The following is a 12,500-nucleotide window of genomic DNA, read 5'->3' as shown; positions in this document are numbered from 1 at the left end:
TTGAGACAGAGCCTCAAGCTGTCCCCCTGGGTAGAGTGCCATGGCATCACAGCTCACAGCAACCTCCAACTCCTGGGCTCAAGCAAGTCTCCTGCCTCTGCCTCCCATGTAGCTGGGACCACAGGCACCCACCACAACACCAGGCTATTTTTTGGTTGCAGTCATCATTGTCATTTGGCGGGTCCGGGCTGGATTCAAACCCACCACCTTAGGTGTATGTGGCTGGCGCCTTAGCCACTTGAGCCACAGGCACTGAGCCAGCAATGAAATAACATTAAAAAAAAAATGAAGTTCACTAAGTCCCAGAAAAAAAAATTAAAAAGAGAAATAAGAAAAAATATTAAGAGATATGAAAAGCTTTAAAAATAAATAAAATTCAAACAAAAAAGGAAGCTAATCTCAAAAACCGTTATGCTTTCTGTGATTTAAAGTTTTGTCCAAAGTTTGCATGTTCATTCACTTTACATTTTCCCTGGGGCCTGATTTTCATTTATTAACATTCTATTAACCTATTGCAGCAAGTAACCTCAAATAAGACAAAGTATATTTAATCTTCCATTTATAGTATAAATCACAAGAGACAACATATAAATTATCATGACCTACAGAATTGCATCACTTAAAATTGTTTTTGATACACATTTTGTCACTAAAAATAAGGCACAGACCTTTTACCAATAATAAAAAATGGCAGATATAAAATATTAAGATGCAGCACTAACCTGCCCACTTTTTTTTTTCCCATTTCAAACCTTCCTCTCTAATCTGATCCCAGTCTATCAAAGGCCGGTCTTCTGCAGCAACATTGTTATCCGTGCCGCGACCTCTTCCAACAGAAGGTTGGAATGCAACAATATCTGTTGAAAGTATTTTACCAGGTTAGTTTTTTCCTATTATTTTCTAGTAACCAGAGGATAATGCTTAAAATACAAAATCTGGGGTTTCCATAGAATAGTGCCATGACCTTTTCATGGATCTTGTTATCATTTAACAACTTACTAAAAATTTAATTCATTGCAGTAGGGAAGGAAACTGGCCTGGAGTCTAGTGTGTGCTGAAATGCTGTCAGTACATATTACTTAATCCTCACAGTAGTTCTGTGATGCAGAATTGCCCCAGGGTAACAGATGCAGAAATGGGGCTTTAGGGAGTAAGTTTTTTCCCAAAAAACACTAACAGGCAATGCTGCCATCTGAACCCACATCTCCCTGTTCTACTTCTGTGTTGCTTCTAGATATGGTTCAATGATGGCTTTTTTCCTTTTTTTTTTTTTTTTTTTTTGAGACAGAGCCTCAAGCTGTCCCCCTGGGTAGAGTGCCATGGCATCACAGCAACCTCCAACCTCCAACTCCTGGGCTCAAGCGAGTCTCTTGCCCTAGCCTCCCAAGTAGCTGGGACTACAGGCGCCCGCCACAATGCCCGGCTATTTTTTGGTTGCAGCCATCATTGTTGTTTGGCAGGTCTGGGCTGGATTCGAACCCGCCACCTTAGGTGTATGTGGCTGGCACCTTAGCCACTTGAGCCACAGGTGCTGAGCCCACTTTTTTCCTCTTTAATACAGATCTGAGATTTTTCAAATACCAAAAATGTAAGCAGTTTTCAGTCAGTCATGAATCTGGGGATGAGTCAGGAGGCCAGGACCAATCTTTACCATTAATATTAAAGTAGGTGCATTAAAAGGTCATTTCAGCTCGGCACCCGTAGTACTGTGGTTATGGCGCCAGCCACATACATGGAGGCTAGTGGTCTGAGCCCAGCTCAAGCCAGCTAAATAACAGTGACAACTGCAACCAAAAAATAGCTGGGTGTTATGGCAGGCACCTGTAGTCCCAGCTACTTGGGAGGCTGAGGCAAGAGAACTGCTTAAGCCCAAGAGTTGGAAGTTGCTATGAGCTGTGACATCACAGCACTCTACCAAGGGTGACATAGTGAAACTCTGTCTCAAAAAAAAAACTAAAAAAAAGGTTATTTCATTGTCATTTACCTGTGAAAAGTAAAACTGTTAGGCTTAATCAGGTATTAAGCTTTTTTTTTTTTTTTGAGACAGAGCCTCAAGCTATTGCCCTAGGTAGAGTGCCGTGGCATCACAGCTCACAGCAACCTCCAGCTCCTGGGCTCAAGTGGTTCTCCTGTCTCCGCCTCCTAAATAGCTGGGACTACAGTCGCCTGCCACAATGCCTGGTTGTTTTTTGGTTGCAGCTGTCATTGTTGTTTGGTGGGCCTGGGCTGGATTCGAATCTGCCAGCTCAGGTGTATGTGGCTGGCACCTTAGCCACTTGAGCCACAGGCTCTGAGCCAAAGCAGTTTTAATTTGAAGAAAAAACTATCCTGGGCTTTCATAGAAAAGATTGATAAGAGTAGATTTATAGATTGATAAGAGTAGATTTATAGATTTATGAGTGGATCCTAATGCTTTCTAGCAGGAAAGGAAATCAGGTATAATGGCTTATACCACCGAAGGACATTTACAACATTTTAAAGGGCTTCAGTGGAAAAACCTACTTACCAACTCTGTGTGAATAATATTTTTCTTCTTGTTTCTTAACAAAATTATCTATCACTGCTTTTGCTTTAGTTTGCATTGCCTTATTGCCAAATATTTTGACTAATGATTCTTGAGGTCCTTTTATTATCTAGATACAAAGAGAAAAATGTGAGACTTAATTCCCCTCAGATCGCCAGCAAAATGTTCAATTTCAAAAAGTATAAAAGCATAGCTTGGGTGCAGTGGCTCATACCTGTAATCCTAGCACTCTGGGAGGCTGAGGCGGGTGGATTATCTGAGCTCAGGAGTTCAAGACCTGCCTGAGCAAAAGCAAGACCTTGTCTCTTAAAAATTAGCCAGGCATTATGGCAAGTGCCTGTAGTCCCAGCTACTTGTGAAGGTGAGGCAAGTGAACTGCTTGAGCCCAAGACTTTGAAGTTGCTTTGAGCTATGATGCCATGGCACTCTACCTCAGGGCAACCAAGTGAGACTATCTCAAAAAATGAAAAAGCATAAAGTAGATACAGTATTGTTGTTATCAAACAACATCTGAATTTCTAATCTGACAGACATACTACCTATATCCACTCTGGAATTGATCTCCCATTTGGATGGGGAGGAGCAGGACAATCTAAATTAAAAACTAATAGCTTTGGTGGGTGCCTGTAGCTCAAGCGTCTAAGGCACCAGCCATATACATACACCAGAGCTGGCGGGTTCAAATCCAGTTCAGGCCTGCCAAACAACAATGACAACTACAACCAAAAAATAGCCGGGCGTTGTGGTGGGTCCCTGTAGTCCCAGCTATTGGGAGGCTGAGGCAAGAGAATCGTTTAAGCCCAGGAGTTAGAGATTGCTGTGAGCTGTGATGCCATGGCACTCTACCCAGGGCAATAGCTTGAGGCTCTGTCTCAAAACAAACAAACAACAACAAAAAAAATAACAGCTTGGCTTGGTGCCCATAGCTCAGTGAGTAGGACGCTGGCCACATACACCAAAGCTGGTGGGTTCGAGCCCAGCCTGGGCCTCCCAAGCAACAATGACAACTGCAACCAAAAAAATAGCCAGAAATTGTGGTAGGCACCTTTAGTCCCAGCTACTCGGAAGGCTGAGGCAAGAGAATTGCTTAAGCCCAAGAATTGGAGATTGCTGTGAGCTGTGATGACAAGGCACTCTACCGAGGGCAACATAGTGAGACTATCTCAAAAAAACAAAACAAAACAAACAAAAAACAAAAAAAACCCCTCTGGCTTGGTACCTGTAGCTCAGCGGCTATGGACCAGCCACATACACCAGAGCTGGTGGGTTCAAATCTAGCCTGGGCCTGCCAAACAACAACTACAACCAAAAAAAAAAACACAGCCGGGCATTGTGGCGGCAAGAGAACCACTTAAGCCCAAGACTTGGAGGTTGCTGTGAGCTGTGACACCACAGCACTCTACCCAGGGCAACAGCTTGAGACTGTCTAAACAAAAAACTAAAAAAAACAAAAAACCTAACAGCACTAGCACTCTTGAGAGGCCAAGGGGTGGGGGTAGATTGCTTGAGCTCATGAGTTCGAGAGCAGCCTGGCCAAGAGTGAGACCCATCTATCTCTACTAAAAATGAAAAACTGAGACAAGAGAATCACTTGAGTCTGACCAAGACTTTGAGGATGCTGTAAGCCATGACGTTATACAGCACTCTACCAAAGTTGACAAAGTGAGACTCTGTCTCAAAAAAAAAGAAAACAGCTATATGGGCAGCTCCTGTGGCTCAGTGAATAGGACACTGACCCCATATACCGAGGGTGGCGGGTTTGAACCCAGCCCTGGTCAAACTGCAACAAAAAAATAGCCAGGCATTGTGGTGGGCACCTGTGGTCCCAGCTACTCAGGAGGCTGAGGCAAGAGAATCACCTAAGCCTAAGAGCTGGAGGTTACTGTGAGCTGCGATGCCACCGCACTCTACTGCGGGCAACAAAGTGAGACTCTGTCTCTAAAAAAAAAAAAAAGGAAACAGCTATGGCTTGGCACCTGTAGCTCAAGTGGCTAGGGTGCCAGCCACATACACTGGAGCTGCCAAACAACAATGGAATCGAATCCAGCCCAGGCCTGCCAAACAACAATGACAACTATAACCAAAAAATAGCTGGGCATTGTAGTGGGCACCTGTAGTCCCAGCTACCTGGGAAGCTGAGGCAAGAGGACTGCTTAAGCCCAAGAGTTGGAGGTTGCTGTGAGCTGGGGCACCACAGCACTTTACCAGGGCGACAGCTTGAGACTCTGTCTCAAAAAAAAAAAAAAGCTGTGGAATAAATTCATCACATCGAGTAGAAAGAAAAACTAAGGTATTGATCTGACAGGTAATATTACTGTGGGTCTGAGTTCTCCCATGTATAAAATGGTGGTATTAATTTGGCTAATCTTACTGAATTGTATGGCTTAAGTAGATTAACCTCTATACCATGTAGGTAAGCATTTATTGAACTAATAGTTAAGTAAAGGTTTAACTTGATGGGTATACCATTAGGGAGTTCAGTTTACATGGCTGACATGCCATTTTGTGGACCCAGTCTATGAATAACATCTTTAAACATGCATAATTTCAGATTTATAAGAAGATGGCTAAGATAGAGTGCCAGAAAATGGGTGGAATCTCAAGAGTGAGTCCGGAAGAGAACAGAGAGTCAACAGGCCAGATCAAGACAACCATGCTAGAGTCTGGCCTTAAGGGCCTGAGATACTATGAAAGGTTTTTGTGCAATAAACCAGCATAAATACATAATTAGTTTTACAAAGATTGTTCTGACCACGTTGGAGATTGGTTAGAAGGCAAGGCAATAAGAATGGAATGCAATGATGGCATTTCCCTTGAGAAGTGCAGGAAATAGACAAAACTCGGTGGTGGATGAGGATAAGGAGAGGGGTGTACACAGTGATGATCAGAGATTTCTGGCTTGAGAACTCAGCGAACACTGCTACCTTTCAGTAACATTTAGAACACAGGCTCCCATCAAGGTCTGAGAAAAGGGGATCTGGAAGGGAGTCATTTGGGGGATGCTGAGTAGTACAAAGATGTCATCTTGTCATCTCTGTTAGAGATTATCTCTAAAACTTTTTACCTTGAGTCACAAAACCTTCACCTGAAACCCTACCTGGGTTTTTGAGAACAGTATTTTGAAGAGCCTTGACAACTCAATTGATCTTAGGATGTTAACTTAATCATTGAGCAGAAATTAGAGAAGGTGCTCCCTTAGTTATGAACTAAGGTCTTTTAGGGATTAAGAATACAATGACTTACCTGTATTTTGGTGCTTGTTGTACTTTGGATATCTTTTATTGTTGACCCACCAGGACCTGTTTTTAAAAACAAAAGAATATATGATAATAAATTGAAATTAGGTGGGAGGGGGGCAGTGGCTCGCACCTATAATCCTGGCACTTGGGGAGGCCAAGGGAGGAGGATCCCTTGACCTCACGAGTTTCAGACCAGCCTGACTGAGACTCTGTCTCTACTAAAAAATAAAAATATTAGCCAGGCCTGTTGATGGGTGAGGCCATGGCACTCTAGCCTGGGATAACAGTAAGACTTTGTGTCAAAAACCCAATTAACAGAGATTTACTTATTTTCCTCAAAGAACCTTCTCCAGTTTCTCCCCTAAATTAATCAAAGGCTGCTGGGGATCAATAATCACTTTGTCTGTGGAAAGACGGAAGGGATTTATATTCCAAATTTTGGTGGTTAGTATGAGGCTCTTTACCCAGAGATGTAGATGAAGGATTCTATATCAGCTCACTCAAAAATTGGATCCCAAGTGTTGGACAAGATGCAGAGAAACTGGAAGGCTTTTACATTACAAAGGACTTGAACAGACATTTTTCCAATGACATACAAATTACCAAAGGCATGAGATGTTCAATAGCAATCAGGTAACTGCAAATCAAAATCACAAGGCGCTATCACCTCACTGCTTGTTAAGACAGCCATTACTAAAAATGAAAAATAACTAATGTTGGTGAGGATGGAGAAATTGGAATCCTTGTGGACTATTGGTGGGATTGTAAATTGGTGCTGCCACTATGGATTAGAGTATGAAATTTCCTAAAAATTTAAAAATTAAGCTGCCATGTGAACCAGCACTCCCACTCCAGGGTATACACAAAAAAGTAGAAAAAGATATATACATTCCCACGTTCATAGTAGCACTATTCAGAAGTCAAAAGGTGGAAGCAACCCATGTGTCCAGCAACTGAGAAATAGATTAACAGTCAGGTATATACATAATAATGGAATATCACTGAGCCTGAAGGACATTACTCTAAATGAAACAAGCCAATCATAAAGAGAAAATTACTGCATGGTTCTACATACCTGAGGTAAACAATCGGTGGTTCCCTGGAATAGGGACCGGGAGGAATGAAGAGTTGTTCAATGAATATAAAGTTTTAGTCATACAAGTTCTAAAGATCTGGACTACAACACTGTGATTATTGTTAATAACAATGCACTGTATACTTAACTAGAGAGTAATTTTTTTTTCAAGACAGAGTCTCACTTTGGTGCCCTTGGTAGAGTTCTCTGGTGTCACAGCTCACAGCAACCTCAAACTCTTGGGCTTAAGGGATTCTCTTGCCTCAGCCTCCCAACTAGCTGGGATCACAGGCATCCACCACCACATCTGGCTTTTTTTTTTAGAGATGAAGTCCCACTCTGGCTCAGGCTGGTCTCGAACCCATGAGCTCAGGTGATCCAACTGCCTTTTCCTCACAGAGTGCTAGGATTACAGGTGTGAGCCCGGCCCCCAGCGCCTCCCCCCTTTTTTTGAGACAGGGTCTTGCTCTTGCTTAAGCTGGTCTTGAACTCCTGAGCTCAAGCAATCCACCCACCTCAGCCTCCTAGGGCTGAGGGTCATTTTGAAAGGGTCATTTGAGTGAAAAGGGTCATTTTTTAAAACAATTAAAAACAGTTGGTTTGGCTTGACACCTGTAGCTCAAGCAGCCAAGGAACCAGCCACATACAACAGAGCTGGCAGGTTCGAATCCAGCCTGGGGTGGCCAAACAATGAAAACTACAACCAAAAAACAGCCAGGTGTTGTGGCAGGTGTATTCCCAGCTGCTTGGGAGGCTGAGGCAAAAGAATTGCTTAAGCCCAGGAGTTGGAGGTTGCTTGCGAGCTGTAAGGCCACAGCACTCTATCCAGGGCGACAGCTTGAGGCTCTGTCTCAAAAAAATAAAACAAAATAAAAAAATAAAAACAGTTCGTTTTATATCCAACATAAAGTGAGTGCGCTATAGCAAACTGCCTGCACTTTACAGCTAGCTGCTCAGTAACTGCTGGCAGCTTAAGTGGTTTTATTACAAATCTAGTCTTTCTCTATAATAGAAATACCATCCTTCTAACTCCAATACCTAACAAAATATAATTTATATTGAGTCTTAATGGTAATAAGTTGGCAAATCATCCTAATCATTTTTAAACATTTTTCAAAAAAAAATTGGGAATTAGCTATGCATAGTGATTCATGCCTGTGAATCAAAGCACTTTGAGGGTAGCTCACTCCTGAATTCTAGCACTTTGGGAGGCGGAGGCTGGTGGATTGAACACAGGAGTTTGAGACCAGCCTGAGCAAGAGTTGAATTCCATCTACTACTAGCTGGGCATTGTGGCAGGCGCCTGTAGTCCCAGCTATTTGGGAGGCTGAGGCAAAAGGATCAGTTGAGCCTAAGAGTTTGAGATTATTGTGAGCTATCTGACACCAGGGCACTCTACCCATGTCAACAGAAACTGTTGGGGGTGGGGAGAGGAAGAAAAGAAAAAACCCTGCCCTTTTTGAGGTGGGAGTATTGCTTCAGGTCAGGAGTTTAGACCAGCCTGGGTTACATAGTGAGATGCCACCTTTACAAAAATAAAGTTAGCCAGGAGTGTTCCCCTATGCCTGTAGTCCTCCATTTGGAGAAGGCTGAGGCAGGAGAATCCTGGGAGTAGAGGGGTTCATGGTTACTGTGAGCTATGATTCCACCACTGAACTCTAGCCTCAGTTACAGTGACCCTGTCTCTAACAAAAGTATTCAGGAATCAATTTCTTAGACTCTGAATGTACAAAAAGGGAAAAAAAATCCTGTTTTTCAGCAGATAAATCATACATAAAGTAAAAGCAAGATAGAGCTGATGCTCTGTGCAGACCTACAATTTCCTACACCATTCCTTTGATTAATGGCTTTAAATGGTGCTCAAAGAAGCAGACTGAGTTCAAGAATTTCATTGTTCATTTAGGGGTAAGCTGTCAAAAGCCCTGATCTTTTTAAACATGCCTGTTCATCCCTAAGATTTCATAAATTTTCTAGGAACTGCTCTTCCCAATACATTTTCTCTTTAAAATAAAAGATGAATTAAATGACACTATTCTAGCACCAGAAGGTCTTAGACACAGCTCAGGGAGACCTGAATTGGCAGAGAGAAGGTGAGTGGGGAGGAAGTGTCCTTGCCCTTGCCCTGGCTCTGCCCCTAGCCCAACTCACGATCCTTCCCCCTCCATAGCCATTCTTTTGCTCTCACCTATCACCACGCCTACAAAGTGGTTCTTTAACTCAAAACAGATGGGCGGTTCCAGACCAGCGGCTCTGGACCCCAGGAAATCAGAGTAGTCCGTCTCGTCGCCACCTCTGCCGCCCCTACGCGCCCCGAGACCTGAGCGATTCTGTTCCGCCCCTGGCCACTTCTCTGGAGCGCGCGACACTGTCGAGCTTCGCCGGGAAGCAACGACCCCAGTAGAGGCGTTAGTTCCTGCTTCTTGCCTGGACATGGCTCTAAGAACGGGTGCGTCCGACGTCGTTCCAGTCCGCTCTGCACCGCCCGACCCTGCCGTCGTAAGCCTGCCATGCCGGGGCCGCCACGCAGCCGCACCTCAAAGAGCCCGCACGAGGCTCGCCCCGCCCCACGCTGCTCTTGCGACACAGACATTGGCCGGCGAGCATTGTGGGCCCGGCCTTCCTGGATCGGGGTAGCCAATCCGTTCTCGTAATCGTGGGAGGGCGCATTAATCCAGTCCAGATGCCGGGCGGGCAGTAGCTTCCCTTCCAGGCGGGGGATTTCTCCCAAGTCTTACTTACGCCTCGCCCCACTACAAAACTTCCTCAGGTACCCCGCATCTCGGTGCCACAGAAATGCTTTTAACTGTGACTCAAACACAAGTCACTTTTACAACATGACATTAAAGACTTGAAACAAAAGGTTGGCAAAACTTACCCTTGCTACCTGAACAGCATTTTAATATATTTAAGCCTGATTTAGTTGGAGAGGGTTGTTTTGTGAGGGTCGGTTGTTGTTTTTCTTTTCTTTTCTTTTTTTTGAGACGGGCTCACTCTGTTGCCCCAGGCTAGAATGCCATGGCCTCAGCCTAGATCACAGCAACCTCAAACTCCTGGGTTCAAGTGATCCTCCTACCTCAGCCTCCGGAGTGGCTAGGACTACAGGCAAGTGCCACCATGCCAGCTAATTTTTCTATTTTTAGTAGAAACTGTGTCTTTCTCTTACTCAGGCTGAGCTCAGGGGATCCTCCCACTTTAGCTTCCCAGAGTGGTAGGATTATTGCTTTAGTTTTTTTAAAGATGGTAATCCACAAACCTTATTTAATGACCCACAGTTTAAAAATCACTGGCTTCTTCAAGCCTGGCCCTGGCCAAAACCACAATCAATTAATCAATCAATCAAATCAAAATCAAAATCACTGGTTTGTGGCCAGGTGGATTAGGATTAATCCTAATCCTAGCACTTTGGGAGGCCAAGGCAGGAGAATCCTATGATGCCAGGAGTTGAAGACCAGTCTGGGCAAGTTAGCAAGATCCCATCTCTTTAAAAAAAATGAAAAAATTGGGTGGCGCCTGTGGCTCAGTGAGTAGGGCGCTAGCCCCATATATTGAGGGTGGCAAATTGAACCGAGCCCTGGCCAAATTGCAACAAAAAAATAGCCAGGCGTTGTGGTGGGCGCCTGTAGTCCTAGCTACTCGGAAGGCTGAGGCAAGAGAATCTCCTAAGCCCAGGAGTTGGAGGTTGCTGTGAGGTGTGACACCACAGAACTCTACCAAGGGCGATAAAGTGAGACTCTGTCTCTACAAAAAAAAAGAAAGAAGGAAAGAAAGAAAAGAGAAGATAAAACTTGGGTATGGTGGTGTGTGCATGTAGTCCCAGCTGCTCTGGAAGCTTGCGAAACATTGTTCAACTGTTCTTCTCATCCTACACTGTGACCTGAATGTTTGCTGTGGTTTTAGAGCTAAGGAAATAAATTGAATAGATGCTAGAAACTTTCCCATCATTGGAGCCTGGCTCTGTAGCGGGATGTACTACTCCAGCAAGCCAGCTGAGAATGCCCCGTTAATTACGATCTTCAAATGGTCTGAACAAATCTCAGTTCAATTATCCATAAAACATAGTGGACACCTAAGAGTAGAATATGATTTTCTTAACACAATAACTAAGAAAATGACATGAAGGCTATGTTAACCAGTTTGATGAAAATATTTCAAATTGTATATGAAAACACCACACTGTACCCCAGAATTGCATTAATGTACATAGTTATCATTTCATGAAAAAAAAAGCCATAGTGGACACATAATCTAAGCACTGGAATCAGTGCCATGGATTTTCTTGCTTTCTTTCTTTTTTTAAGTACAAGATCTGCTCCATCCCAGGTTGAATGAATTAACCTACATCCAATTAACTGTATTAACTCTTAATGGTATCATTTCTGGAGGAATACTACATATAAATAAATTTGGAGTACCTAGGAAATATATAAAAACATAAAAATAAGTGTTATAGGCCAGGAGTAGTGGCTCACACTGGTAATTCTAGCGCTCTGGAAGGCTGAGGTAGGGAGCTCAGGAGTTCAAGACCAGGCTGAGCAAGAGAAAGACCCTGTCTCTAAAAATAGCTGGGCATTGTGGCAAGTGCCCATAATCCCAGCTATTCAGGAGGCTGAGTCAAGAGGATCACTTGAAGCCAAGAATTTGAGGTTGCTGTGAGATATGATGCACAGCACTCTACTGAGGGCAACAAAATAAGACTGTCTCAAAAAAAAAGTGTATGCATTTAATCTCTATTATGTAATCCTTAATCTCAAATGGATAGTATTGGCTCAGGGCCTGTAGCTCACAGACTAGGGTGCCAGCCACATACATCAGAGCTAGCGGGTTTGGATCCAGCCCAGGCCAACTACAACCACAAAATAGCCTGGCATTGTGGCAGGTGCCTGTAGTCCCAGCTACTTGGGAGGCTGAGGCAAGAGAATTGCTTAAGCCCAGGAGTTGGAGGTTGCTGTGAGCTGTGATGCCATGGCACTCTACTGAGGGAAACAGTGAGACTCTATCTCAAAAAAAAAAAAAAAGGATAATATTAATAATCTTTAGAGATGAATGGGGTTGGATTCAATTTGATAACATTTTGTTGAGGATTTTTCCAGCTATGATCATGAGAGATATTGGGCTGTATGTTGCAGGATCTGTCCCAGAAAATTGAAGCAGAGGAAATACTTCTTCTTCTTTTTTTTCTTTTTTGAGATGACATCTTACTCTGTTGCCTGGGTTAGAGTGCAGGGGCATCATCACAGTTCACTGCAACCTCAAATTTGGGGGCTCATGTGCTCCTCCCCCTTCAGCATCCAGTAGTGCTAGGAATACAGGCTGGAGCCATTGGTGTGTGTGTGTGGTGGGGAGAATGTTTTAACTCATTCCAGGAGGCAAAAATTACCTAACACACAGAGTGACCCTAATATAAACTAGCGACTTTTCGTCATTCATTGTAACAAATGTATCAGGAGTAAGAGAGCTCTGGTGAGGGGCACTGTTGGTGGGGGAGGCTGTGTGTGTGTGTTTGAGGAGGGGTAAGAAGTAGGAAATGTCTATACCATCAGCCTTCCTTATCCTTTGGCTCCACATACTTGGATTCAACTTACCACAAAGCGAAAAATAAGCGAGTAAAACTAATAATACAACAAAACAGAATAAAACAAATTCTTAATAATATCTTTTTATG

The 12,500-nt window shown here is 43.5% G+C and overlaps 1 protein-coding gene across 1 annotated transcript in view; it reads right to left on the bottom strand.

The window, feature by feature from the left end:
• The window catches only part of DDX43 (DEAD-box helicase 43), a 22,878-nt gene extending 13,608 nt beyond the window's left edge, over nt 1-9,270 (bottom strand). The window contains exons 1-4 of the mRNA XM_003789685.1: nt 9,024-9,270; nt 5,768-5,823; nt 2,507-2,633; nt 723-857 (exon numbers count right to left, since the gene is read on the bottom strand). Coding sequence (XP_003789733.1) covers nt 723-857; nt 2,507-2,633; nt 5,768-5,823; nt 9,024-9,270 — 565 coding nt within the window. The remainder of the gene's footprint in view (nt 1-722; nt 858-2,506; nt 2,634-5,767; nt 5,824-9,023) is intronic.
• Between the last annotated feature and the right edge of the window lie 3,230 nt (nt 9,271-12,500).

Source organism: Otolemur garnettii, unplaced genomic scaffold (assembly GCF_000181295.1).
Source record: "Otolemur garnettii isolate 467f Iridium unplaced genomic scaffold, OtoGar3 scaffold00035, whole genome shotgun sequence".
In the NCBI taxonomy this organism is placed as follows: domain Eukaryota; kingdom Metazoa; phylum Chordata; class Mammalia; order Primates; family Galagidae; genus Otolemur; species Otolemur garnettii.
This window is presented reverse-complemented; position numbering and strand designations above follow the sequence as displayed.